At 36.2% G+C, this 24,570-nt stretch overlaps 1 protein-coding gene across 1 annotated transcript in view; it reads right to left on the minus strand.

Moving 5' to 3' along the window:
* Positions 1–6,961: 6,961 nt before the first annotated feature.
* Positions 6,962–24,570, minus strand: part of OTOGL (otogelin-like) — a 97,277-nt gene continuing 79,668 nt past the window's right edge. The window contains exons 44-58 of the mRNA XM_010082351.1: positions 24,115–24,256; positions 23,592–23,777; positions 22,846–23,058; positions 21,857–21,961; positions 21,463–21,570; positions 20,836–20,937; positions 19,537–19,641; positions 19,414–19,454; positions 18,363–18,426; positions 17,212–17,390; positions 16,788–16,892; positions 15,846–15,965; positions 13,846–13,891; positions 9,689–9,768; positions 6,962–7,162 (exon numbers count right to left, since the gene is read on the minus strand). Of these exons, the coding sequence (XP_010080653.1) occupies positions 6,962–7,162; positions 9,689–9,768; positions 13,846–13,891; positions 15,846–15,965; positions 16,788–16,892; positions 17,212–17,390; positions 18,363–18,426; positions 19,414–19,454; positions 19,537–19,641; positions 20,836–20,937; positions 21,463–21,570; positions 21,857–21,961; positions 22,846–23,058; positions 23,592–23,777; positions 24,115–24,256 (1,797 nt within the window). The remainder of the gene's footprint in view (positions 7,163–9,688; positions 9,769–13,845; positions 13,892–15,845; positions 15,966–16,787; positions 16,893–17,211; positions 17,391–18,362; positions 18,427–19,413; positions 19,455–19,536; positions 19,642–20,835; positions 20,938–21,462; positions 21,571–21,856; positions 21,962–22,845; positions 23,059–23,591; positions 23,778–24,114; positions 24,257–24,570) is intronic.

Below are 24,570 nucleotides of genomic sequence, written 5' to 3' on the forward strand. Positions count from 1 at the left end.
GGTCCCCTGCAGCCCAGCAGAGCCGTCGCGGGGCTTCAAACCCGAAGCTTCTCCCTTAGTTCCCCCTCCCCGGGGTGCAGTTCTGCTCCCGGGGGCTCGCCAGGCCGGCCCCGACGCCAGTGTCTCCGCTGTGAGGGGAAGCCAGCAAGAGCCCAGCTCGGCGAAGACTTTGTTAAAGTTAAAAAAGGCTGGAATGCTAAGATAGATGTATGTGTATACAGGAAGACGTAACTATTTGTCTAATTACCGGGCTGAAAGGGAACACTAGAAGGCCAGACGGGTGTGAAGGGGCCCAGTGCTGCGGGGTGGTGGTTTGTGCACCGAGCTGCTGTGCTTTGGAGTGGAGCGACCCACAAAAAAAATGGCAGTGTTTTGTTATCCAGCTCTGCTGGAATGTGCCCCCATCTTCAGTTCACTACAGGGAGGTGTTCCTCAACTCTTTTTACATGTATTAGCTGTGGCTGTGGGGCTTTATAAAATGAATGTGTGCAAAATATGAAAATTGCTCCCAGGAGTACTGGCTTTAATTTGAGAAAATGCTTCCCTGTGAGGCATTATAGCATTTCAGAGTACATCTGTGGGAAGTACTAGTAACATACCATCAAAGCAACTAGCGTGAAGTAGTGTTGTATCCTTTAAACTAGCTAGACTCTTAACAGACAAGTTTTGCAGTCAAGATTCTACATGAAAAGAGTTAAATGAGACCGCTTAGGAATAAAGTTGATCTCGGAAGCCATACAGTTGCTCCCCAGTGTGACACCAGTTTCTTCACCAGTGAGTATCCCTACTGTAAAACATGGAGATTAGCCCCAGAGGAGAAACAGGCACTGTCTGGAGTCGCTGTAAAGATCTTCATTTACCTCCTTGGGGCAAAATTTCTGATTCTCCATATCAAGCTGTTGGCCTCTGAACAGAGGTCCCACACAAAGATACCAGTGCAAGCATCTATAAACAAAGAATAGGCAAGAATACATAACATTAGGACCACCGAGTTATTTCCCAAACGCTATTGAGCAAGAGCTTGGCTCGGCTCGGACAAAAACATTGGGTGACATCCACCTTTGGCCTTGGCCAGATTTAAAGCAGTGAATTCAGAGGTAAACTTATCTCAGTGTAATTCCCAGTGCCCTAACCTTCCCCAAATTAACCTTTTTAGTAGAAAATTAGTTTTCCACCATGCTCTTCAAAATTAAATGAGTTTAATAAGCTGATAAAAATCACTAACCGATTATTTCCAGACAAAGTAATTACAGAACAAATAAAAATTAGTGCCACTGTATGTATGTGCCATAAAAAATGAGCAACACTCATATTATTTACATTTTCTTAGGTGCTATCATCACGTAATACATTATTTCTGTCTTAAGATAATATTTTGTTCTTCAGTGGGTTGTTCCGCATTTTTCCTAAAACCTGTATCCAACTGAACTTTGAATCGTGAAATAAGGAATACATATTTAATTAGAGCTTTATTAAGAATTTCTAGTAAACAAGGCAGGCTTAATCTTACCAGAAAAAATATAATTTCAGAGCTTTTATGTTACCCAGACCCAAAGACAGATGTAGTAAAACAAAAGCTGCTGCAACCTTGATCCCAAAACACTCAATCAGTCTCTTTCTGAGAAACACACACATGTACCGAGCATTCATGGGTGTATCACCTGAATGCTATTTTAGCTATAAATGTCACAAGTTAGCTGCTGCCTATTCAGCTGTTTTAAAAAGCAGACATACTGATTTTTTTTTTTCCAGAACACTTTGTAATCACTGAGCGCAAAGGGAGGTTTTATTAATGGGGCGCTTTTCAAGACAACAGCAGGAGCCCTTTCTTTTTAACCTCATTAAATTAAGTGTGCGTGGCACATTCCACCGTAATCAAAAGAACACTCCCCAAAACACAACCACTTTCTGTTTATTCAGCATTCCTAGAGATTATGTTTTAACATCATTCACTATTGGTTTTCTCCAGAATGCAACATCAGTACAGAAAAAGCTCTTCAAGTTCCCCCATTCTTCATACAAAACCCACTTGTAAATGTAGAGTCTACATGTATAAGGCATTTTTTTCAGACCGTCTGCTTTGAGTGAGATTCTGAAATCTCTGATCTTAGGGAATCTTTTACCACTGGTTTCAACAGACATATCACCACTTCATTGGTTTATGGGTGGAATTATTTTTCAAAATAGACAAAAAAAAGGCAGTTCTAAAAATTGACAGCATGTGGCTGCCCAGAACTAGTCAAGTTTCTCACAGAAACCACCCCTGTAGCCCCCCTGCTACCAAAACCTTGCCACACAAGCGTAATACAGAATCACATTTGCAGTTGCTAGAATTCTTTGTTCCTCAGCTTCGAATACGCCCTTCCACCCTAAACTTTGGTGGCTTGTTAATGATAATGGACAGATAATTTTTCAAGTTTCCTTGTTCTACAGGCAGCTTGCACATTCCCCTTGGATTAGGTTAGAGAAAATTTTGTACACAATGTTACGTACAGACCCTCTCCACCATAACCGTTCCTCAGTAAAAGCCTTTTTTCGTTTACATTAATGTTAAGTACTGAAGTCTATTCCTTGGAAGATCTTTTATGTTCACCTTATGAATGTTTATTTGAAAATATATTCCCCAGAATGATTGGGAGATCTAGGAAATTTAGTACCAGTGTCCCACTGTAACTATAAAAATTTTCTGCTGATGTTCTGGCCTTCCTGCTGCCCCTCCACAATCGCTATACTGCTCTGGTTATGTGTGACAACTCATTTATGTTTTGTCCCCTGTGCTAGAACACACATCTGTGGGATTTTTCTATAGGACATACACACATACACCCATACCTTATTACACCAGCAGCGTAACCTCAAGGTAACCTCTGGAAAATTAATTGATGGGACAGAACTTGAAAAAATGAGTTCAAGTCAATGTTTCCCACTGCCACAGTATTCCTAATTGGTACCTGCCCAATTATTTGTCAGTAAGTTTTTTAACAAAGGTGAACCTCTGTAATATTTGGAAATCACATTTGTCCTTTTAATAAAAGGAGAGATGGAAGAAAAAGAGACGGAAAGAACTGTACAAAACCAATGTGTAATAATAAAAAAAAAAAAAAAAATCCAGGCTCTGTAAGCTGAGGTCTGTAAGCTTGCGCAGAAGGTCAAGAGAAAAAAAAAAAAAATTGTCAGTAAAAACAGAGAGAGAAAGAAAGGGTAAAGGAGCCACATCTGAAGCAGAATTTTGTGTCCGCTTGAGCACTGTGAACAGCACAGTGACCATTTGTCACCCTGAAGTGTCACTTCAGTGTGTTCTTGTAAACGCCTCCACCTTTTACTATGTTACATGACTTGTAAGTATGATCAAACAACATACTTCAGGCCTGATACTGCTCTCAAAAGAAACTAGTAACAAAGAGCTCAGTGCAAATAGCTTTTTCACCAATACACAGGTGTGTGTATTTGGGAAGATGCCTGCCTGCAATGTGGAAAAGTAATACATCATGCAAATGTATTAAATTTTACATTCAATTTTTAGTATACAGATTTGGCTAGCTAAAAATTAGAATATTAGTTGCCTGCATAGCTATTTTCTAGGTCTTGGATTTCATTAATGAAAGGACTCTGTAAGTGGCTGTGCTTCAAATTCTAATTGCATACTGGGGCAAGAACTGGTCTTAACAAATGACCTGGTAATAAAGCAATGGAATGATAAAAGTCAAATATTATAAATCATATGGCCAAAGCCTTACTATTTTATAGCGGCATATACAGTTACAATCTGATTCTAAGTATAGAGATAGATTTACATTAATCCTAAAAAAAAAAATAAAAAAAATCTGTATGGCTGTATGTGTAAGCCTTTAAATTTTGGAATTCCTTTTGCCAGCCCAAGTAGGAGAACAGAGCAGCGGAAATGCAGGATTGAAGGACAAGTGCAACCAGCTACTAATGGGGGAAATGACAGGGCATGGCAGGACTGCAGCGTAAGGCACGCGCTCAGCCAGCTTCTCCCCGGTTCCTCGCATTTTCTGGTGTCAGTGTGGGAGTTTGGGAGAGGCATGCATTCCCAGCCTTTCTTTTAGGGCAGTAGAAATTAAGTTGAGTCTTAGTTTCAGAGGGGTAAGAAGGGAGGGAACCCTGTGGGTATTAAAGCTCTTTTAGTCAATAATAAACAGACTACTTAATTTTGGTCTTTAGATTAGGTTTGAGTTGGATCAGCTTTCCAAAGCAGCTCACAAGGCACCTGTGCAAACAGGGTTACACACAGTTCAAGGCTGGTGGTTGAGGCACGAATGCAGAGTTGAAGAGAGATGAGGAAACCAAAAGAGAGCCAGGACCTGCATCTACGTTTGTATTTAAGTTACAGACTGAGGAAATACTTGGACCAGAACAGTCCTGCCGTGCTACAGGCTCATTCAGACCTTCTGTCTGTTGCAAGGCCTGCGAGGGCTAGCTCACATTATACAAAACATACCACATTATGCCAGGGTAACCTTCATGGAGGTAACGGGGGGTGGGATGGCTGTCCAGAAAATGGTTCACAGGTTATAGTAGATGTTCACTTTCTGACCAGGCTAAAGCATCCTGAATTTGAAGTTGAACTATCAAATGAAGGTTAATCTTAGACTGTATCCAGCTCCACTGAAGATGTAAGATTTTGCTGTAGGCTACTGATTGTTGCACTTAAAAAATCCAAGTGGGTAAGTGGGATAAAGATCTTTTAATACTATTCTCCTATTACAGGTTATCAGGAAGTTAATTTTAAGCATAACTGTTTTCCTGTTTTCCAGGTTTGTCTAAGATTTTGCATTATCGTTCATCTTTAGTGGCACAGGTAAATTAATTGCACTACACTGGTTTATTATCATTCTGCGAAATAATGTTTATTAATTTCTCTTTACGAATACAGATCTGAATCTTGGAAAAGCACATTGCTTACAAAAAGCACAGCTGTTCCATCAAAACACATAAAGTATATGGAAAAATACTATCTTGTAGGAGCTTCCTTAAGTAATTTGTCGAATGCTAAATTCACTAAGAAGTTTTGGGCCAAACTCTCTTGATGCAAATGTAGGATTCCTGTCTCTATGTTAATAAATCAAAAGGCCCCAAGGATGTATTTTTCTTTTGAAAGTATCCTTTTAATTTTCTGTATGAGTGCACGGACTTTATGGCTATGACTATGATTTAATTTCCATTTCTGGCCTACATGGAAAGTTTCAGTACACAAATTCCAACAGCAATATCAGAGAATACTTGGGTTCTAGGCCCTAGTATATAACACAACTTGAAATATCTGCCATACAAATCATAAAAATGTGCAAATGGAGGATATGCTTTCTCAGAATGCCACTTTAGTTTGATTGCTAGGTGATCACTATTTCTTTATAATGGTTAAATATTTTACTGCTAATACAATGGATTGTTCTTTAATTTGTAAACCAAGTAATTATTTTTAAGTAGATGGAAGAGTAGATGACAGTCTTGTTAGTACAGACAGATTTCACTATATATGCTATTTTTCTTTATAAGCCATCAAACTGAATACAGCAAACGTTTAAAGATTTGTCACACGAAGTAGCAAAATAGTCTTTTTTAACTTTATATTGCTTATTTTTCATTGTATAAAACAATGTGATAATCCAACCATTTTGTAATTAAATGATGACAACTTGAAATAAAAACTATTTGTAAAAAAGTTTTCAGACTTTTAAACAATTTTAATTCAGAAACAATTTCCATGATAAGGAAAATACTGTCATCATTTAAACCATTTTAATTCAATGAGTTTATAAAGCAAAGTAATCTTCTAAAAACATGCCTAAAATTGTATTCTTGGTTTTTAAGATAAGATTATGTAGTATGTTTAGTAAAAGGGAGAGTATATTCAGCTTAAGGTGCTGAATCATGAACATTCACAGACTGATTGAACATTAATAACTCACCTAAGCCCTTCAAAACATATATTTTACCTGTTTTTTTTCCTCTACTCAAAAATTATGAATCCCAACTCCATCAGTAGTTCAAATCTCAATATTAAAAAAAAATAATAATTTTTATGTATTTTATAAAATACACTGAAAACAAATCTTCAAACTGGAAAACAAAGGAAGAAACACACCCAGTATTCTGGGTTTTAAATAAATATATGTACATAGTATCTTATTCTACAGGTAGTAGACAGACAATTTCTTATTTGTGAAAACTGAAAAATGGATATAAAATACAATCCTTCATATCAGAAACAGCTTTTAGATGTTTTTAATAAAGGCACAAAAGCTTGAACTCTTCAGCCTTTGCCTTTGCTTCATATTTATAATATATATAAAAATCAAATAAATTGCTAAGGTTTACAGACATTATGATTCTACTGTATGCTCTGGAGATTCACTACAGGTATTTACAGACCACAGTCATGGTGTTTCTCAGTGACTTACAGTGTAAGCAGAGTCCAGTCATTGACAATAGCTCAATGGACAAAAGGTAGACTCTCAGCAAGATAAAAAGTGTTTCAGCTGAACCCATTATTTTTTAAATAAATTACTTCAGTCATTTCTCAAAACCCTCATGTGCTTCTTTCCCATTTAAGTAAAAGAACCACTGAGAAATTCTGAACTTTGATAGGTAGCCATAATCCAAAATTTTAAAACACTGGAAAAAGACATTAACCAGCTTTCAACAGCTCATTGGAAAACCACTGAGTAGAAATAAATTATGGCTAAATTATACCTTGTTCAAAAGGATTTATATTTTTCTTTCTGTACATGCCAATGTTTAAAAAAGAAAATGTGAAGAACAACCAACAACATAATCTTTACTAAATTTGTGAAAAGTTACATTATAAAGTATCATTCAGGACTTTTTTTTTGTTTTTCCCTGCAGAGTACTGTAGCCATCTAAGGTAAAAAAACCAGAGTCTGGTAAAAGGAAACTCATTTTAATTCTTCAGATTAAATGATAGCCACAGTAATGTTTAGTTCCATTGGCATGAGCAGTCTATAGGCTCTTGAATGACGTACATAATTTCAGTGCCGTTTCCTGAGCAGCGTAGTGGCACAGTCAGATTACGTGTTCCAGTTTCTCGACAACATTTACAGAATCTTAAACGGCTATCAATATTGACATTGAAAATTGTTGCAGATGGGCATTTTCCATCACAAGAAGCCACATTTATCTATGAATAAAATAAGAACTGAAATTAGATATCTCAGATTTTGTTATAAAGATATTACATTTCAAAATTCTTTGTCATTAAAACCCATTTTTACATTTGAAAAGGACTAATCTTAAAAATAATTTTATCTTCCAAAATTCATTCATTCTAAGTGTAGACACATCCTTAATTTTTTTTTAATTACACTTTTTTTTCATTGTTTAATCGTGTATGCCATCTTACCCTTGAGCAGAATGTTGTGCTGTGGATACCAGAATCAAATCCCCAGTTTACAAATTAATAACTTCAAAACAGCATAGCTAAATTCATGTTCTTTTCATGCTCACTCCTGAAAAGTTAAACTCTTCTAAGCATAACAAAGGAAAATCTATCCTTCTTCCTGAAGGTTCAAGAGGAAAAGCGTATCAGTGCAAAAGCTTTTCCCGTTCTTATTCATACTGCTTGTGACTAGGGGCACACCAATATTAGCTGTGCTATCACTGTAACAGATATATCCAAAAAGTAGATGCAGTAAGAACACAGCAAGGCTATAAAATTATTTGTGCTCTAGACTTGAGTAGAGAAAAGCTTTTTCTCACTATTACATTATGTGAATAATCTTCTTACCTCATACTCTGACAGAAAAGAAATTTATATTTTTTCATTAAAACTTAGCAGAGTAGATACGCTGGGAAATTGAGAACGGCCATACTAGATCTAGTTTGTTTTGTGATTGTTTTAAATTTAATTTCTTATACAAGTGAAGTGTGGGAGAGATCCACTCCCTTCCAAGCAGCCTGTGAACAAATGAGCCATATCCAAACAAATAAGATGAAAATGTTACTCTTACAGCTTTCCTGAAATTTGACAGGAAAAAAAAGGCCTTGTCCTAAACATTCATAATCTCAGTTATTAATTGAGTAGATGTAATTGTACTCGGCCCTATCCAAAGTTTGACAGCATTAATCTGTTCAAAGAACATGTATGTAGTTCTAAATCAGCCATAGGAGATACCACCATTTGATGGGCCAAAATCATGCGATTGAAATAGAGTGCCAGCGGTTTTGCAGTGCGGGAGCTGGAGTGGAGAGGAAGTGGAGCTAAGGATGTGAACAGAGATTTTGAGGATATGAAAATCTGAAGGTACTTCTGGGTGAAGGGTAAGGGAATCTGGACTGTGGGAAGGGTGGGCAGCCATCAAAGAAATAGCAAACAAGAAGATACTAGGGAAAGGGGCTTGTGATACAGATGGAGGTGGGATAGGGGTAGGTCTTTTTGAAAGGTGGTGAGAGGGAGAAGGAAAGATAAAGAATCTACAACAGAAAGTCATAAAAAGGAAGGCTTCATTTGTTGTGCCATTCATGGTGTGACCTGGCCAACATTCTCATTGCTCCTCTCTGAACTCTCTCTAGTTCTGCAGCAATGTAGAGGAACCGCAACTGCACAGAGAACCCTCAATAGTACTGCACTGTTGGCTTGTAGGACACACTTTGGGTTTGTTTCCACTCCCTACCCTATTACCTAAATGTCATAACTCTTAGTTAGCCTTTCTGTCTGCAGGAGGGCATTTAACGGAGGCTTTCACTGAACCGGATGCAAGGGCAAGGTCCTTTTCAGCTTGCTTAAAAACCTGTGAGGTTTCACTAAATCTTTCTTTTTAATATTCTTTGCTTTAGTCAATACCATGTCTTTATTTTGTCCCTTAACCTAGGTTGTCAAAGTAACTCCAGTCTTCTCTTAACTATAGCAAATAACTGTAATTTCATCTACATATTTATACTCCCTCATTACCAACCCTCTTTTTAAAACTAAATAAATACACCACACACTCCTACTGTTAAACTTTGGGCATGTCACTGTTGACATTCTACCAGGATGGAAATTAACTTGCTCAGCTTTCAATCTGTTATGATATTTTGCCTCTTCCATTATGACTGGGTTCTTCAACAGAATCTTTTCAGAGGCCTTTCAGAAGTCTCAAGACATTGTGTTGATTCCTTCTCCTTTAAGTGCTACATGAGAAGCACATTTGCTGCTCAGACATGTCCTGGGTTTTGTAGATGGGGCTACACCAAAGCTGAGAACTAAGATGTCTTAAGCAGACCCATAAATAAATGGGATCATAAATTTATCATATGGAGACACATGCTATGTGGAGGAGAAGGCACGCAGAGAGTAAAGGTCTTCAAAGAGGAATGCAGCAGTGTTTCCATCACATCCTAAGTGGAAGCATTTCTACTCCTCTTTTAGAGTGGGATGTTATTTCATGATGAAGAGTTCAATATCTTTGTTAGTTGCAAGCAATTATGCTGTGTAATTTTCATTTGAAGCTAGATGTTTTTCCAGGTAGGAGGGTTCAGTCTTTCAGCCATAGGAGCAGCTAATTTTACTCCATTTACAAGTAGGATAACATTCCTAAGGCCAAAGGTCTGCTTCTGAGAAGACAGTGTCATTTTTTGTTGCTTCTTGATAGCTGTAACCCATTTCTTAATACTTTATTTGGTATGCTATAGGCCCAGCATCAAACACAAGGTCTTTTATGCTTACCGGGCTTTGACTTATGCAGTCATTTTTTCTTATGGTTGTCCTGATTGTTATTTTCTGGCAAATCCTTTCTTCCTTTTTGCCTGATAAAATACAGAAAAATGCATACTGAATCAATATACTTTTTGTTCTGTAATTGCTACTAAAATTTTTTTTAATAATTAAAATTTGTTTTTATTAATGTACATACTGGAACTATTAATTCCATAATTAAATAATTTCTAGAAAAAAATATACATTAATTAATACTTCCTGTGGAGAGATATCGATTTTGTATCTGGCACATATGAGGCATCAAGTGGCCTATTAAGTTATTCAGATTTTATAAATATTAAAATATTAGTATGATTTTGAATTGCACGTATGGCAAGAAAAGTATAAGCAAATAGAAAAAAAGATGTCTCAAGTAATTTTGAATAGGAATATTGTTTTAATAGAAATCTTGAATTTAAATAAGATTTTTATTTTGCATTTTAGAAAATTTTCAGAAATTAACATTTGAGAAGGTAAAGCTGTGAAGGTGATTACAACCTTGATGCTATTTTGAATGCTTAAAATTTAAATAGAACTATATAATTTCAATGTATTTTTGAGAAATCTGTCCTTCAAGGAAGCTTTGAAAGAGAGAGATGCATGTATTTGCTAAATATGGCACAGTTTTTACCACCAGAACTGAAGCATGTAGCACTGTGTCAGCATACAGATCTAGGATTAGGGAAATACTGCATTTTTAAGTACAGTCTGGGAGATATTGATGGGAGGTTTTTTATTTTATTTGAAAAATAAAGCTGTACAGTGCAAAGCCATTTTTAACATAATAAAAATAATAATATAATACTGAAACAATCAAACATACAAACTTTCATGCTGCACTCCATATCAGCCTGTTATTACTATCTGTGTAACAGCAGTTATCTCGCTATCCATCAAAATAATCTGTTAGTTTTGCTATGCAACAATTCTGGTTTGCTACATGACCATATATGCAATGCATATAAAATAATAAGCACTATTCAGCAGAGTTTCTCCACCTTCAGCACGTGCCTTCATGTTGGATGTTCACAAAAAGAACAACTTTTCTGTTCCCCAGAAGCTTCTGAGCACTTTTATAAGACAAATGGGCTCTGAGTTAGCAAGATACTGTGCAGCTCCAGTGGATATTTAAAAGTCAGGCTGTCTGCAGAGTACAGCTAGATTTTAATCTGCATATTGCAGGATCAAACAAGATTCTGTTACTGAACTAGCACATCACTGTACCATGGAAGCTGTTAGCCTACAGCATCTTAGTTTCCCTTCCTCAGCAGCACTTAAGAAGTCCTGTGATATTTCCATTAAAAAGCGCTTGCCAGTATGAATATGTGTAGAAAACATGATCTTTGTACTTTTGCAAGTCGTATACAGAGATATATGACACTTCAGTGTATAAGGTGCTGATGTCTAACGAAAACTCTGCTGCTATAGTTTTCTGTCTCCCACCTTCAGCATTCAAGATCTGCATTCAGTATCCGGTGTGCTTTTTACCCACTCCTTATTTGATTAAGGAGTTTCTGTGACTTACCTATCCTTAAAAGCAAATAATTATGATCATAATGCAACAGTTCTATAACATTCTGTAATTTCTGGTGTAAAGTGTATTTAATTATGTGTAATTGTATGTTTCCCCCCTCCCAACATATTCATAACTTTGGAAAATGTTATTTGTGACAAAGAAGAAATACAGCATAAATCCATATCTGCCAAGGTGAGACCAGGCAGTAATGCATTCTGTTGCTCTATTTTAAGGCAAAAACAGTTTGGTAATTAAATTCAGAGATGTGGGAACAGATATAGAGTCTCTTGGTAACAGTATTCAGGATAATGATATTTTAAAAGTAACATTTCTTATTACAACTACACTGTACAGTAAGTTCATGTATTAAAACCAGTTTCAGAAATGAACAGGAGGAAGAACCATCAGCAGCATATACCGTAAATGGAGGAGCCTAATTCTGACAGGTGCTGAGCAGTGAAGCCTAACCAGGCTTTTGAAAACCACTGAGCAAGGAAGCCAGCAGGGGATCAGCAGCTCTCAGTATCGGGCCAAGTACCATTAACTGTATGGTAACATTTAATAGTGATGACAGCTATACGCATATATCGAGCAGTGCTTATACTATTATTAAAAAAAGAAAATACATTATTAAAAATAATACCTGGTTCACAATTAATACTATCAGTAGGCACTACTGGACTAATGGCAAAGGGTAATAGACCCAATCCAGAACCTGGCAGAATCATTGGGAATATAAGTTTCTCGTGAAAGGAAAACATTTTTATATAAATGACACTTCATTAATTCTTACACTGCCAACTGCAATTTTTCTTTCAGCAAAAGATGATGAGCTTTCCTGTTAGTCTTCCAAATTTAGAAACTCCGTGACTGCTTCAACACTCACTAAAGAGGGCCTAAACTTTATTACTCTTCTGGTTAACAGAAAACTGGAATGATGCTTCCCTGTAAACTTTTGCAATGAGTCTCTCTATGGCAAGGTAAGAATTAAATATAGACACTCACTTTGCATGCATTGAATCAAGCTCTTTCAGAAAGATTGTTTGTTCCCATTAAAACCCCAAAATGTTGCAAGCTCTATTTATTAAGTACTCTTTTTAACTGCTTCACCACAGGGCACATGCTTTTAGTTAAAAATAAAACAAAATAAAAATAAAATAGCATATAATTGTATTAATTACATCTGGGTTTTTAGCAGCCACCTCAGCAAGTATTTCTGAAGTATAACGATGCCTTCCCTCAGGCCACAGAATACGGCCAAAATTATAAATCTTCCTGGTCAACAGAAAACCAGTAGCCATGAATTCTTCAGACTAATTTTCTAAATAAAGCCAACCTAATTTCAGGGGTTTAGTTAAATATTTTTCAACATAGCTTATCTCATTAGAGAAAGAATATTGATGAATAAGATTTTAGCACAATTCTGGTGTGTGACTTTTCTTTGCTGATTCTAATTTTTTTTTAAAAAGTATTCATTAAAATAGCTTTTATTTTGTATGTTTTGGATACAATAAAATGACAATACTTGCAGTTCACTTTCAAAGCTTTGCATAACTTGGAAACTTGAGTATTGTTCTGTGTTTGATAAATATTAGTATTTCCACTTCTATGGCCAAATTCTTTATGATACATTGCACTTCTGAACTTTATTTCATAACTGTGCAATATAAGGTTATAAATCTGTGGCTTTCTATTCAATATTATTAAGTAAAGGTTTCTCTAAAAAAATTCCAAAGACTAATTTGCTTGTGTATTTTAACTCTAACACTGAACACAAAAATGCCAAAAAAGAGAAGGGAGGATTTTCTGTGACATTTAACAAGTTCTTGCTCAACACAATTACTTTTAAAGAATTATATGGTTTTTTTTAATGTATACATAATGATACACCTTTATAATAAAACCTTTGCTAGTCAAAACTGCAGAGAAAATCAGTTTGTTCTCAATTGACTTTTAAAATTCAATAAATTATGAAACCTTTATGTAAGCTTGCATCACAATTCATATTTTAAAGTTACACACTCAGAAAATGTGAATGTATTCCCAGATACTAAAAAGTCAATTTTATATACGGGTTTCTAACATCAGTATTACTATAACTTTTCCTCATTTGGGATTTAAAAAAAAAATATTCCAGTATTTTGGCCCTAGAAAATGCATACCAGTCATGCAGAAAAAATTGGTAAGTTTGGAAACGCATGTCAAAACATCATTGAATTAGGAATCAGTTTTAGGGGTGAAAATTCTTATCTTTTATGGTGAAAATCATATAGGCAATATTTTAGTGTCAGTTTAGCAATAAAGAGAATGTGTTCACTATTTTAACTGAGATAACTTTTCATCTTCCACAGGTTCTATTTGGAGAGATTTGGTTATACTCCAGAACAATGATGTCAGCAGCCAAATCAGCAGTCAGCACCAAATCAGCAAGTCAGCAGCCAAATGAAGCAAGACCTTTTAATAGGAGTAGTTAGGTAACTAAAACAATTTTATGTGATTTGGGGGTGGTGGGACTGCATGCTTTTTCCTTCTTTATGTCCCGGCAAGGTTAAACAACAAGCCTTGCAAAACCAAAGCCAAACTAGTACATATTGCAGCCTTCATTACTTACAGGTCTTACAGCAGCCATCATTATACATCTGCACAATTCCTCCATTCTAGGAAAATAAAAGGAGAATATATCAAAAAAGACTGTGCCCAATGCAAAGGTGAATTGTGTCTCAAGACATCCTGTGTTTTAAAGATATCCAACTAATAAAAATTAGTATCGCTGAAATCAAAAGAATTAAACATATATGATCAGCTGAAGGTTTGGTTCACAAATTCTTTACAGCCTTTGACATTGAAAATGAACTCATCACTGCTTATCTGACCTGATCTACTCTCCTTTGAATAAACCACTTGGTTTCCATGAGCATCTTTTTATATCATCTACTACCATCTACTTCCCAACCACTGAATTAGGCTAGTTTAAAAAATTCATGTATGCAACTTTGCTGATGATGTAAGAGGATTTACACTGATTAGGTGTTAATTTTCTCCTTGGCATATAACTAGGTCTTTACATTAAATATGTATGTGTATATGTCCACACTTTTGAAAGAGAACATTAACTGCAGAATTTCAGAACCACTGGTGTGCTCAATTCTTTTTCTCAATTATAGTCTTTGTTATTGATTTCTTCTAAAGTTGCTTGTTAGCTAGAAAGTAAATATGTGTGAAAGTGAAGAAAATCTCCTTTTGAAATTAAAAGAGAGCATGGGATGGAGAGAGAGACAAAGAGAGAGGCTGTCAGAATCTGTCAGAATGGGTGCAAGCCAGAAACACACCCACAATTTTAGTGTATAGCCCAGAACTGTGTATCAAGCAGACAACTGAACATAAATAGCACTCTTGTGAAAACAACAGACAAAAGACATTTTTCAGCTTCCATCTTTTCATTCTAGCATGCATTTTTTATCTCATTACAGAAAAAATACTGAATAAGTTGTTCAAGAACTTCTTAAATCACACTTAAATTCAGCCTCTTAAATCCATATTCCTAAATTATCTTGAGCTGCTTGTCAGAAGAGATTTCTTCTTGGCTACTGGCTCAAGTCTATGCTCAGCATCTCTGAAAAAAACAGGTCAGACTGAGTCAGGAAGTTAATTTTAGTGCTCCATTCTTTAAAATCTTAACCATTATTACTAAGGAAAGATCCTAATAGACAGTGACAAAAGGGTTCCAAGGAAGAAACTCAAGTATAAAGTTGAAGTAGAGCAAGCATTAATTTTAGATAGAATGCCTTCTTCAGGATTGGCAGAAATAAGGACTTTTTTTAAACAAATGCAATGGATAAGTAGGACTTCTGCTAAATTAGGCAGCAATAGTATTTAGCCTCTCTACATGTATGTTTATTTTATTATTATTTGTAGCTTATATTAAATATATGGTGTCCTGCAAGTGCCAGAATTATAAGAAGTATTACAAAGTTAGAGGATTAAAATAGAAATTAAAATTGTAAACAAATATGTAATGTACTTGAAGTATCCAACATTCTTCAAACAAGTTTATGTGGGTATGCCAAATTTACATTTTTAGATATACGATGTAGGTAATACCCTTTCTTGTATGATAGATATTTTTTTATGTTATACAAAGTTTAGTTTATGAGATGATAAAGTTTATATATACTCTGTCATCTTTCTAAACTTTGCACAGCTTAAGGAGTTTTTAATATAGCCCATTTTGTGTGCAGCATTTCTGAATTGCTTGATCCAATTTATTTAGTGTATGTGTACTACAAACTTGGCAAACTGTTATGCCAAACTAAAGTAAGACATAGTGATTAGCACTTTATATAGTGGTATCTCAAGCATGATTCCAATTCCACAATACTTTAAAATCCAGTCATCATAAAGATCCAAAACAAATTTTCATAATCCTCTCAGATATTTTCACAGCAAAAAGCAAACAGGAACACAGAAAACAAGACTGTGAATTGCTTGCTTACATGTTTTTACTTACAATTTTTTTCAGTTTAAAGAAAGTACATGAGGTATGCACTCATTGTCAAGCGTAAGCCAAACTCCAGATCAGTTATTGTCACTTACCTCACCCAAAGTACAAACCTTTGTACACTCAGTGTCATTAAAGGGAGGGCAGACAACGCTCGATCCCAGTATGATAGTCCCCACAGCAGTCTTTGCACACTTGTAGTTGGTGCAGTTGGAGCTCCAAGTGCTTCCTTCCTGAATATATAAAACAAAACCATTGTCAGGAAAAATAAAACATTTCAGCTTTATCTCCAACCCAAAATGTCTGTAAAAGTGGTGCCCTCATGCTGTAGTACCTAATGGAGTGGAAAGTTTGTTGCAGACCACCCATAGGCAGCAAAGGGAAAGACCATCTCCTATCTACCAGTGGCTACTCCTCCCTGGTCCCATGGCTCTAGTCTCCAACATGCTGCTCAGCACAGCTGTCCTAGTGCAGAATGAAAGGGCTCTGGGACAGAAAAAAAAGTCTGATAGTTTCTTTTCCTCCAAAAGCAATGCGAAGCATGAACCAAGTCATGGCCACATCTGAATTTCCTTCTATGTGGATGCTGGAATACACCATCAGGATCCTGAGAACCCCAGTGCTTCAGTTTGCACACTTCCTTTCTGTAGAAACCAGAAAGAAGAGTGGATCTGGGAAGAGGGGGACAAAATCCTGATGTAGACTCAGAAGTTCCCAACTCTTCTAAATCACAGTATATGACTTAGAGGTACAATTTGAACCCTACTCTGCACTTAGAGCATAGCCAGCCTTAAGTAAATGATGACACTCGCATATCTTTGTGGTAAATATTACAAACAATAAAATGAAATAAGGTGTTCACCTAGTGTGAAATCATAGGTCTTTAAATAAACACACCTTTTTCCTATCATATACCATAAACAGTCCCTAAGTGGGTAAGCAGCAGTAAGGAGGTATGAAGCAAGAATCACAGCATGAGTTAACTAAGAAGTGACTGTCAGACATCTGTTTATCGTATCACTATAGTTATTTTCTATCTGCCCAGAGACACTTGCCTCATACACAATTAGGGTTCCATTCTCAGTATGGAAAGAGCAGGACACGTTTTGACAGGTACCACAACAAGTATGGTGACTGGAGGAAGGAATATATATTTGATGCTGGAAAAGAAAGAAAAGCAAAACAGGAAAAAAAAACCAAGTATTGTTTAAACATATGGTATAGTAAAATTCATTTATTTCTGAAACTAAAAATACCAGGAGAAACAATACACAGATGTATGGATGGATATGTTTACATATACTACTAGAAATTGCCTCTCAAAATAATCCTAGAGACAAAAGATACACATCATCACTGTTAAGTACTCAAGTTCTTGCTGAGCAAACAGGACTAGCAAAAGTCTTTGCTTTGACTTTTGTCCTAATTGTGTAGTTGTGCCAAAAAATTTCATCATTCCTGTATTTTAAGAATACTCACAGCTTCACATTGCTGGGAACAGTTCACCATTGTAAAATGCATGGCATTGTATCCTGTGTTCTGATCTTTTTCTTGTAAACACTGTACAGTGTAACAAAGGTCTCCGTCCAAGTACTGAATCACTGACTGTCCAGGATTCAGTACCGTGACCTCTTGGAAGATGCAAACATCATCCTTCTCTAATACAAAATAAATAAATGTTATCAGAGGAAAGAAAAAAATCATCAAGCAAATCAACAGAATCACTGTGAAGATGAAAATAGGGCAAAGTCCTATGCTCTGCAAAAGTTTTCTAACTTTTAGATTTGATTGGTTTGTGGTTTTAATTACCAAACAAAGAGGGGAGGATGTATCGTTCAGTTTAAGAAAATGCTACAAAATGCAAAACTGCCTAAAATTAATAGTGTTCCTACTATGGAAGTAAAAAAAAAAAAAAAAAAAATTGGTTGTTCTTATTTTTAAAGAGTTCTAATATTTAACACTGGCTAAGTACACTATATGAATTATTTTGTACATCACAAAATGTAGCCTTTCTGTCAAGTAAATTAGTATGTCTACAGTTACCTGTGGGAAAGTAACATGCTCAAGCTGTACTGTAAGTGTTTGCTTTGCTCCCAGAGGCAGTTTAGCCTGGGCTGCAGGCAGGATTGCAGCATACCTCAAGCACCTCCATGCACGGTACAGCTGAAATTTGGTCTACGTGGGGTAGTTGAGCGGGGGAAGGGAGCAGAGGTCTGATCTTAAGACTGGACACCTATGCTTGTGGTGGCTGGACAGGTCTGTTGCTCTGATGTGAGATGTCATCTCATTTGTGCTTGACAGTGGACTAGTAGCAGTCACACTGCTCACGCTCAGCTAAGGTTCACAACCTGCTTCCTATCGGCATCTCACCAGAGAGACGGTACCCAACTCTGAAACCATGGGCAGTTTTACGACACTCCTACGCTCCACCAGAACAGATGTATGGGTTAGCAGACAGAGCATCATATTCAGAAAAGAGAGCATAATTGCATAACTAGGTAGATACCCATAAAATCAAGATGAAAGAATGTATATCTTTGAGAAGGTTATTATGGTCCTATTTCTGCTTTCTTTGCATGCCCTTTTTACTAAAAACTAAAACAAAATCGATAGAAACATGAAAAAGTTACCACAAATGTAGTGAGTACATCCACAAACACTGGAAACACTACTATCTATTTTTTTCACTTCTCCCTGAGTATAAAAAATGAAAGAGTTTTCAAAGTCATGCACAATTAAATGTAGTGCTAAACAGACAATTACTCTCTCAAAATGTAAAATATTACTTTCATCACTTCTACTCCTGCTTTAATGAAAAATTGCAATGTACTCAAGAAACAGTAGCTTGGTCTCAGTTATTCAATGTATTTATCTCTTTAAACAGGAGCAAAGCACTTCATTTTCTCTAGGAATGCATATAAACAGCAGAGTGGCTAAGCAGCAATTTTTCCTGACATACAAAGTTATTTCCATAACAAACATATCAGCAAAAGCCTGCCTTCTATGAAATTTCTTTTAAAAGATAGGTGAAAAGTATTCAAATTTGCAACTCCTGTTTAGACTTTACATTATGTAGTCTTCCCAGAAGGGGAAGAGAAGGAAAAGCTACGGGCATTTGATAGGCAAAATATCCCTGTCACTGGTAATAATGGGAGTTTGAACATTCACTCATAATTATTTTCCAGACCACAGTCCCTATTACGAGAAAGTATGTGAGGAGCAAAATATTTATGACTTCTCATATCAGCTAAATTCAATAATGTTAAATCATTTTAATTAAAAGCATAAATTATTAACAAAATAACACATTTCTCCAGATGATACATAGGATCTTTAATTTCATCCCTCATTAATTATTAAAAACAATTAGGAATTATTTACATGGAAAAACTTCCCAGCATATTGTTTTGAGTCAGCATTGAACAGAATAATATTATATTTACTTTTCTTCTTTTGCCATCTAAAAACACACAAAGTGAAATTTCCCCAGGGAACAGTTGACAACACTGTGCAGAAACTTGGGATATATCTGCTTGAGCTGGGGACTGGGAGGCAGAATTCCAACCTGTCCCTATTCAGTCTCATCACCCTTTACAACTAGTTGAAACAAGGAATGGAAAGGGAGGAGTAAGAAAGAAGGCTGAACACTGTTAACAGAAGTGTGTAAAGGACAGTGCTTACCAATTTACAGGTCAGCATAGTAGCATTTTCACAGCTACATTCTGAGAAGAGAACAATATTACTCAGTTAGTTACTTGTTAGCTTTTGTTAGCAGCAGTGACTAAGGAATAAAGTAATAATTACCACAGTGCCATTCTGGACAACACTGCCCAGGTATTTTTTTCTTCACAAGTGTCATGTCATCTGTGCAATTCATAGGAGGCTCAGGACAAAGATTTTCATCACAAACTAAATGGGAGGGAAAAGACAGGTATTAGAATTTACTCAAATTTCCTTTTTATTTTCCAGCTTATATTTCTCTTGATAAACTATCCTAAAAAAGAATGACTTTTAAAATAAATTTTTATTGTGTTTCTTAAGCATCTCAATTACACTTGGAACTGAAAAATAAACCAAGATTTTCAAAAGTGCTTTAAGTTGCCTTAGATCAAGTTTAGATTTTTAGAAAACATCACACAGCAATCATTTAATATTCTTCCTACTTCAGAGAGACTGAAGCTGATAACCAATACCAAAGACAACTAAAATCACAGCTTTTGGAAAAACATACTTTTTTTCTGTTTTGGCTTCATTGTAAAACATGTTTCCTTAAGACAACAGGGAGCAACTGCCCTCCTGGAATGACTCTAATAAGAGAATACTTGCCTGTCTTACCAGAGGAGGCTTACTGGAACTCTGAAAAAAACCCCCCACATACTAACTTTCTAGCTTCTAAAAGTTGACAAAAACAGTAACAAAAGCCTTTCAAGAAGCATTCACCCACGTGCAAGTACTAAGAAAAGAAAAAGACCAAAATGTGGAACCACCTAAAGGAAAAATCACTAAGCTCCAAACTTTTTGGAAGACAATTTAATTAATTAAAATTACCCGAAGACTGTAATAGCACAAGAGTTAATGCAAGGATACTCCACTGATCTAAATAAAGCAGTTATCTGGCCTGTCATTGTTTGAATGGTAGTCAGCCCAGCAGTATTTGAAACCCTTGACCAACTTCTTCCCCTAAAATCTGACAGTGCAAAGAAAGAGCCCAATCACCAATGAATGATACAACAGAGGAACAACAACAAGGAAGTTGTTTTATTTTGGGTGATTTAATAGAAGAACAATTGTATATTTGTACACCAAAGATGGGATTCATCTCCAGATTAAAATATCGGTATTTAGACCATCCTGAAAGTAGCTACATACTGTTTGCTGAACTAAATAGGCTCCGCACACTCCACTGACAGTGTTGGTTAGACCACTATTGAGTATATACCAAGAACTTTGAACCTACCTCAAATGTAGACACCCTCATTTAGACCTCTTAATCTCTAACTGAAGACCACCCTAAATGCTGAATCAAAAAAATCTCCACACCCACACTTTCTGTCATATTTAATAAAGTTGGTAATACATCGAACCAATAACAGTTATACTCACCGCAGTAGTAATGAGGACAACAGTAGTGTATGGTATTAAGGTCTACAGTGAGGATTTCCCCTTCATTACACAAGGGAACAGGTTCAATACAAGATTCACAAACTAAATAAAAAAAAAGAAATCAGACATCTACAAAGTTTTAAAAATTAGAAAGTTAGCACATGTGAATTTTATTTAATATCACGTATGATGTTTGTTAGTTGGATAACAGAGCTTTTATGGATTGATGTTCAAATATAAAAACAAAACAAAGCAGTAGTACATGCACCTATGTGTCAGGATTTATACTAAGTAATAGCCAGTTTGCTAAAGAACTACTGAGACTGAGCTGTGATTCATGACACAACACACTGAGGGCATAGATCATATATGTAACTCGGTTGTGAAGATCAGTGTCTGTCAACAATTTTATTCTGCAGTGCAAGTATGGTGATCAACATGATGTTAGAAATAAAAGATTCCAAAACCCAGGAATAATTCATGCTCCAGTGAGTCTGACCTGTGTGAAGTCCCACTAACATCTCCAATAATTCTTGGATTAAATTATGAGGTTTAGAACTATAGACTGTTTTTTGTAAATATTTAACTATCCCTTAGTTATCCACAAAAATATTAGAGGCTTCTCACCACAGAGATAAGAGAAACAACAGGGATCTTCCTGTTTTGCTTCAACAATAAATTGATCTTCTCTGCAGTCCAACTGGGAAGCATTGAAACAAACTGAAGGATCACACTCTGTAGGATATGAAATAATCAGTATTTTTAAAAGAGTCAAGATAAAGAAAATGCATCCTTCATCTCCTTAGTGAAACAAAAACCCCAAATTGACTGTATATCAAAAGTGATACAAAACAGAAACACAAGAAATATTGGAGAGTGTGAAAAAAAATACAGTATTCCTTAGTGCTATTTACAATCCCCATTCTGTTAACAATCAAATCAACTTGCAAGGCAAACTTTTACAACACATAGTACAAGTGTGGGAAATGCCTCAGCAACTGAATTTTTTTATTTCCCTTACCACATTGGTACTGTGGACAGCAGGACAGGGGGTGGTAGCCTGCAACCAATTTTTCATTGGTTTTGCATGTTGGAATAGTGGCATCACACAATGACATGTTACATTCTGTGGGATAAAAAACAATTTTGACATATCTGAACAGATACAAGTGCAAGTCCTATATACCTCAAGGTATCTGCTATCTAACATAGAGATGCACAAACTAACAACAGGCCAAGTCAGCTTACAGTGCACTCCACACCACCATGTAGACCTCCCAGCTCAACCCAGGGCTGGTACAACTCCGTTCATGTGGCACTCTGCAAGCACAGTTTTATCACTTCTGAAGCAGGTATTTACTTGCCCTGCTTCCTACAGATGAAGGTAGTAGAAATATTCCCTAAACAAATGAACAACAGAGTGTCGGTTACCAATAGCTAACTAACAAGCAAAACCACCAGATCAGCTAGACCACTTGTTCTTTTTTCCACTGAAGAGGTTATGAAAAAATAAATATCTTTTGCTTAACATTTTAGGAGCCATAAGCATATTAATTTTCCTAAGAACCATGGCTAGACAGAGTATTAGTATTCAGTGATCAGCTCACACAATACTGCTTCTGAGAACCAGCAGTAGGTCAGAGGATACTGCACTTGACACCAAAACACTAATAAGAAAAGCAAATGGGCTCTGATGGCTGCCTCAGTTACCAAGCTACTTCTATCAACAGGTATGTCTCAATTTCTTTTGAAATTCCACCCAAGAGCATAAACATCCATTTTTAACAGAAGTTTTGTTCCACTAGTGGACTTCTAAGAAAAAAAAATTATTTCGGTGAGTCAGTTCTTACAAAGAAAAGAAGCCTTCTTTGCTGGCCCAACCAGCCACAAGTACCTAAAAAACACTTCTGAAAATTGTTACTTTGAACCCTGTCTAAAGATTATCACCTGCTGATGAATGTCAAGCACTTATTTTATACTTTTGTTACTGAAAAGAAGTGTGGTACGTACCACAAACTTTCTTTGGACAGCAAGCCCTCTCTTCAATGACATGGACAATAACTTCTCCTTCTCTTTCACAGACTGGTGGTGAGTCCTCATTGCATTCAGGTTCTACAGCAACAATGCTTCCATTTTCTAAACAGTTATACATGCAACAGCCTCTCATGGACCCATTCCAGACCTCCCCAGCAGAGCGCGGTTGTCCTTTGTTATCTGTACATGCTGAGAGAAAAACATTATATCCCTTCAACAACTAGAGAGGACAGATTTCCTGCGAGCAACTATGAATTAGTTTGCCATCTAGGTAGCCTTATTGCATAAAATAAGCACTGTGGAGCATTATCATCAATGAATGCAAGAAAAGATTATGACCTTAAAAATCTCAAATGAACAAATGCTTTGCTGTGAGTGAAAATAATCAGTGAGTGCACAGCAAAGAAAGTTAATTCTGTCCCAGCTGAAACCAGGACACCTGACTATGCTATTCCTTCCTGAGTACTCCAGGAAAGAAAGCCTAGAAGCTAGAAAAATGACCATCTTTTTTCCCCCCACAGAAGTACATCAGCACTGCATCTTGAATCCAAATGAAGTGAAAGCACAAACAGCTGTAGCTTGAGATAAAGCTAGGCTTTGTTGAAGGGAGCTGTGCCAGGCACTCACCTACTGAGGACTGACATAGAATTTAAACATTGCTTACACTGAGCTACAGTTAGTGTTGGCATATTTGAAAAACTACTCTGTCTTGCTGCACTTACTGCATTTTTCTTCTGGTATACAGAGGTCAGAGTCTGTTCTATGCAGAATAGTGCCATTTTTACACACACAGTCTTCCCTTAAATAGGAACAGGGAGAATCTTCATAGAACCACTTATTCAAGCATGTCTTGGCTTCACAGGGTTGCACACAAGGCTGGTATTCCTTGCCCTCAGGACAACTCAATGCTGCAAGTCATAAAAATAGGAAATTGAGTGCTGCTATTGTTCTTTCAGCATTTCATTGGATAAAGAGGTAGTATAAACAAGTGTGTGTATCCTAGAAAACATACTTTTATATTTTTAACAGTACTTTATGTAAGCAACTAATTCAATCAAGATTAAAACTTACTATGACACTTTAACTAAAACAGCACATCTTAATAACTTGTACCCTGACTTACCAATGCTGTGACTGAATAAGATAGTAATTCTAATAATAAAAAGAAAAATATTTTTAAGTCATCACTAAACACTGCAGCAGTACAAAGCCACATCGAGATATAAAACATGGCTATCTGCTTACAACAGTAATCAGGTGTCCTCCATTTAATGCAGATGTTGTGCTTGTTGCATAAAGCCACGTATGCAGAAAGTGCATCACACTCATAATTCCAAAAATATGTATTGTGGATCCACATCTTCTCACAAAACTCCTGTGGTGACACCTGGGAACACATTGTAATTGAGAATTAAAAAGTAGAAGAGCTTTCTGTAATTAAAATAAATCATTAATTACAACAAATAATACAGCTGCAGGGGAAAAATCACAAGCTGTGTCTAAAGTAAAAAATGCAATTTTTTCAGAACACTCATTCTACAAAACTTAAGCTGCCAGAATTCTGTATGTTCGTTAGTAGATACAGAACACAGTCCTAATGAGATCGTCACACTACTTACAAGAACTTTTGCAGTACAGTCCTGTCAGCTAAAAGTCAACAGTCTCCACTATACATTGCTACTCTATCTTCCATAAATTCCT

This window comes from Pterocles gutturalis, unplaced genomic scaffold, assembly GCF_000699245.1.
Source record: "Pterocles gutturalis isolate BGI_N339 unplaced genomic scaffold, ASM69924v1 scaffold23914, whole genome shotgun sequence".
In the NCBI taxonomy this organism is placed as follows: Eukaryota; Metazoa; Chordata; class Aves; order Pterocliformes; family Pteroclidae; genus Pterocles; species Pterocles gutturalis.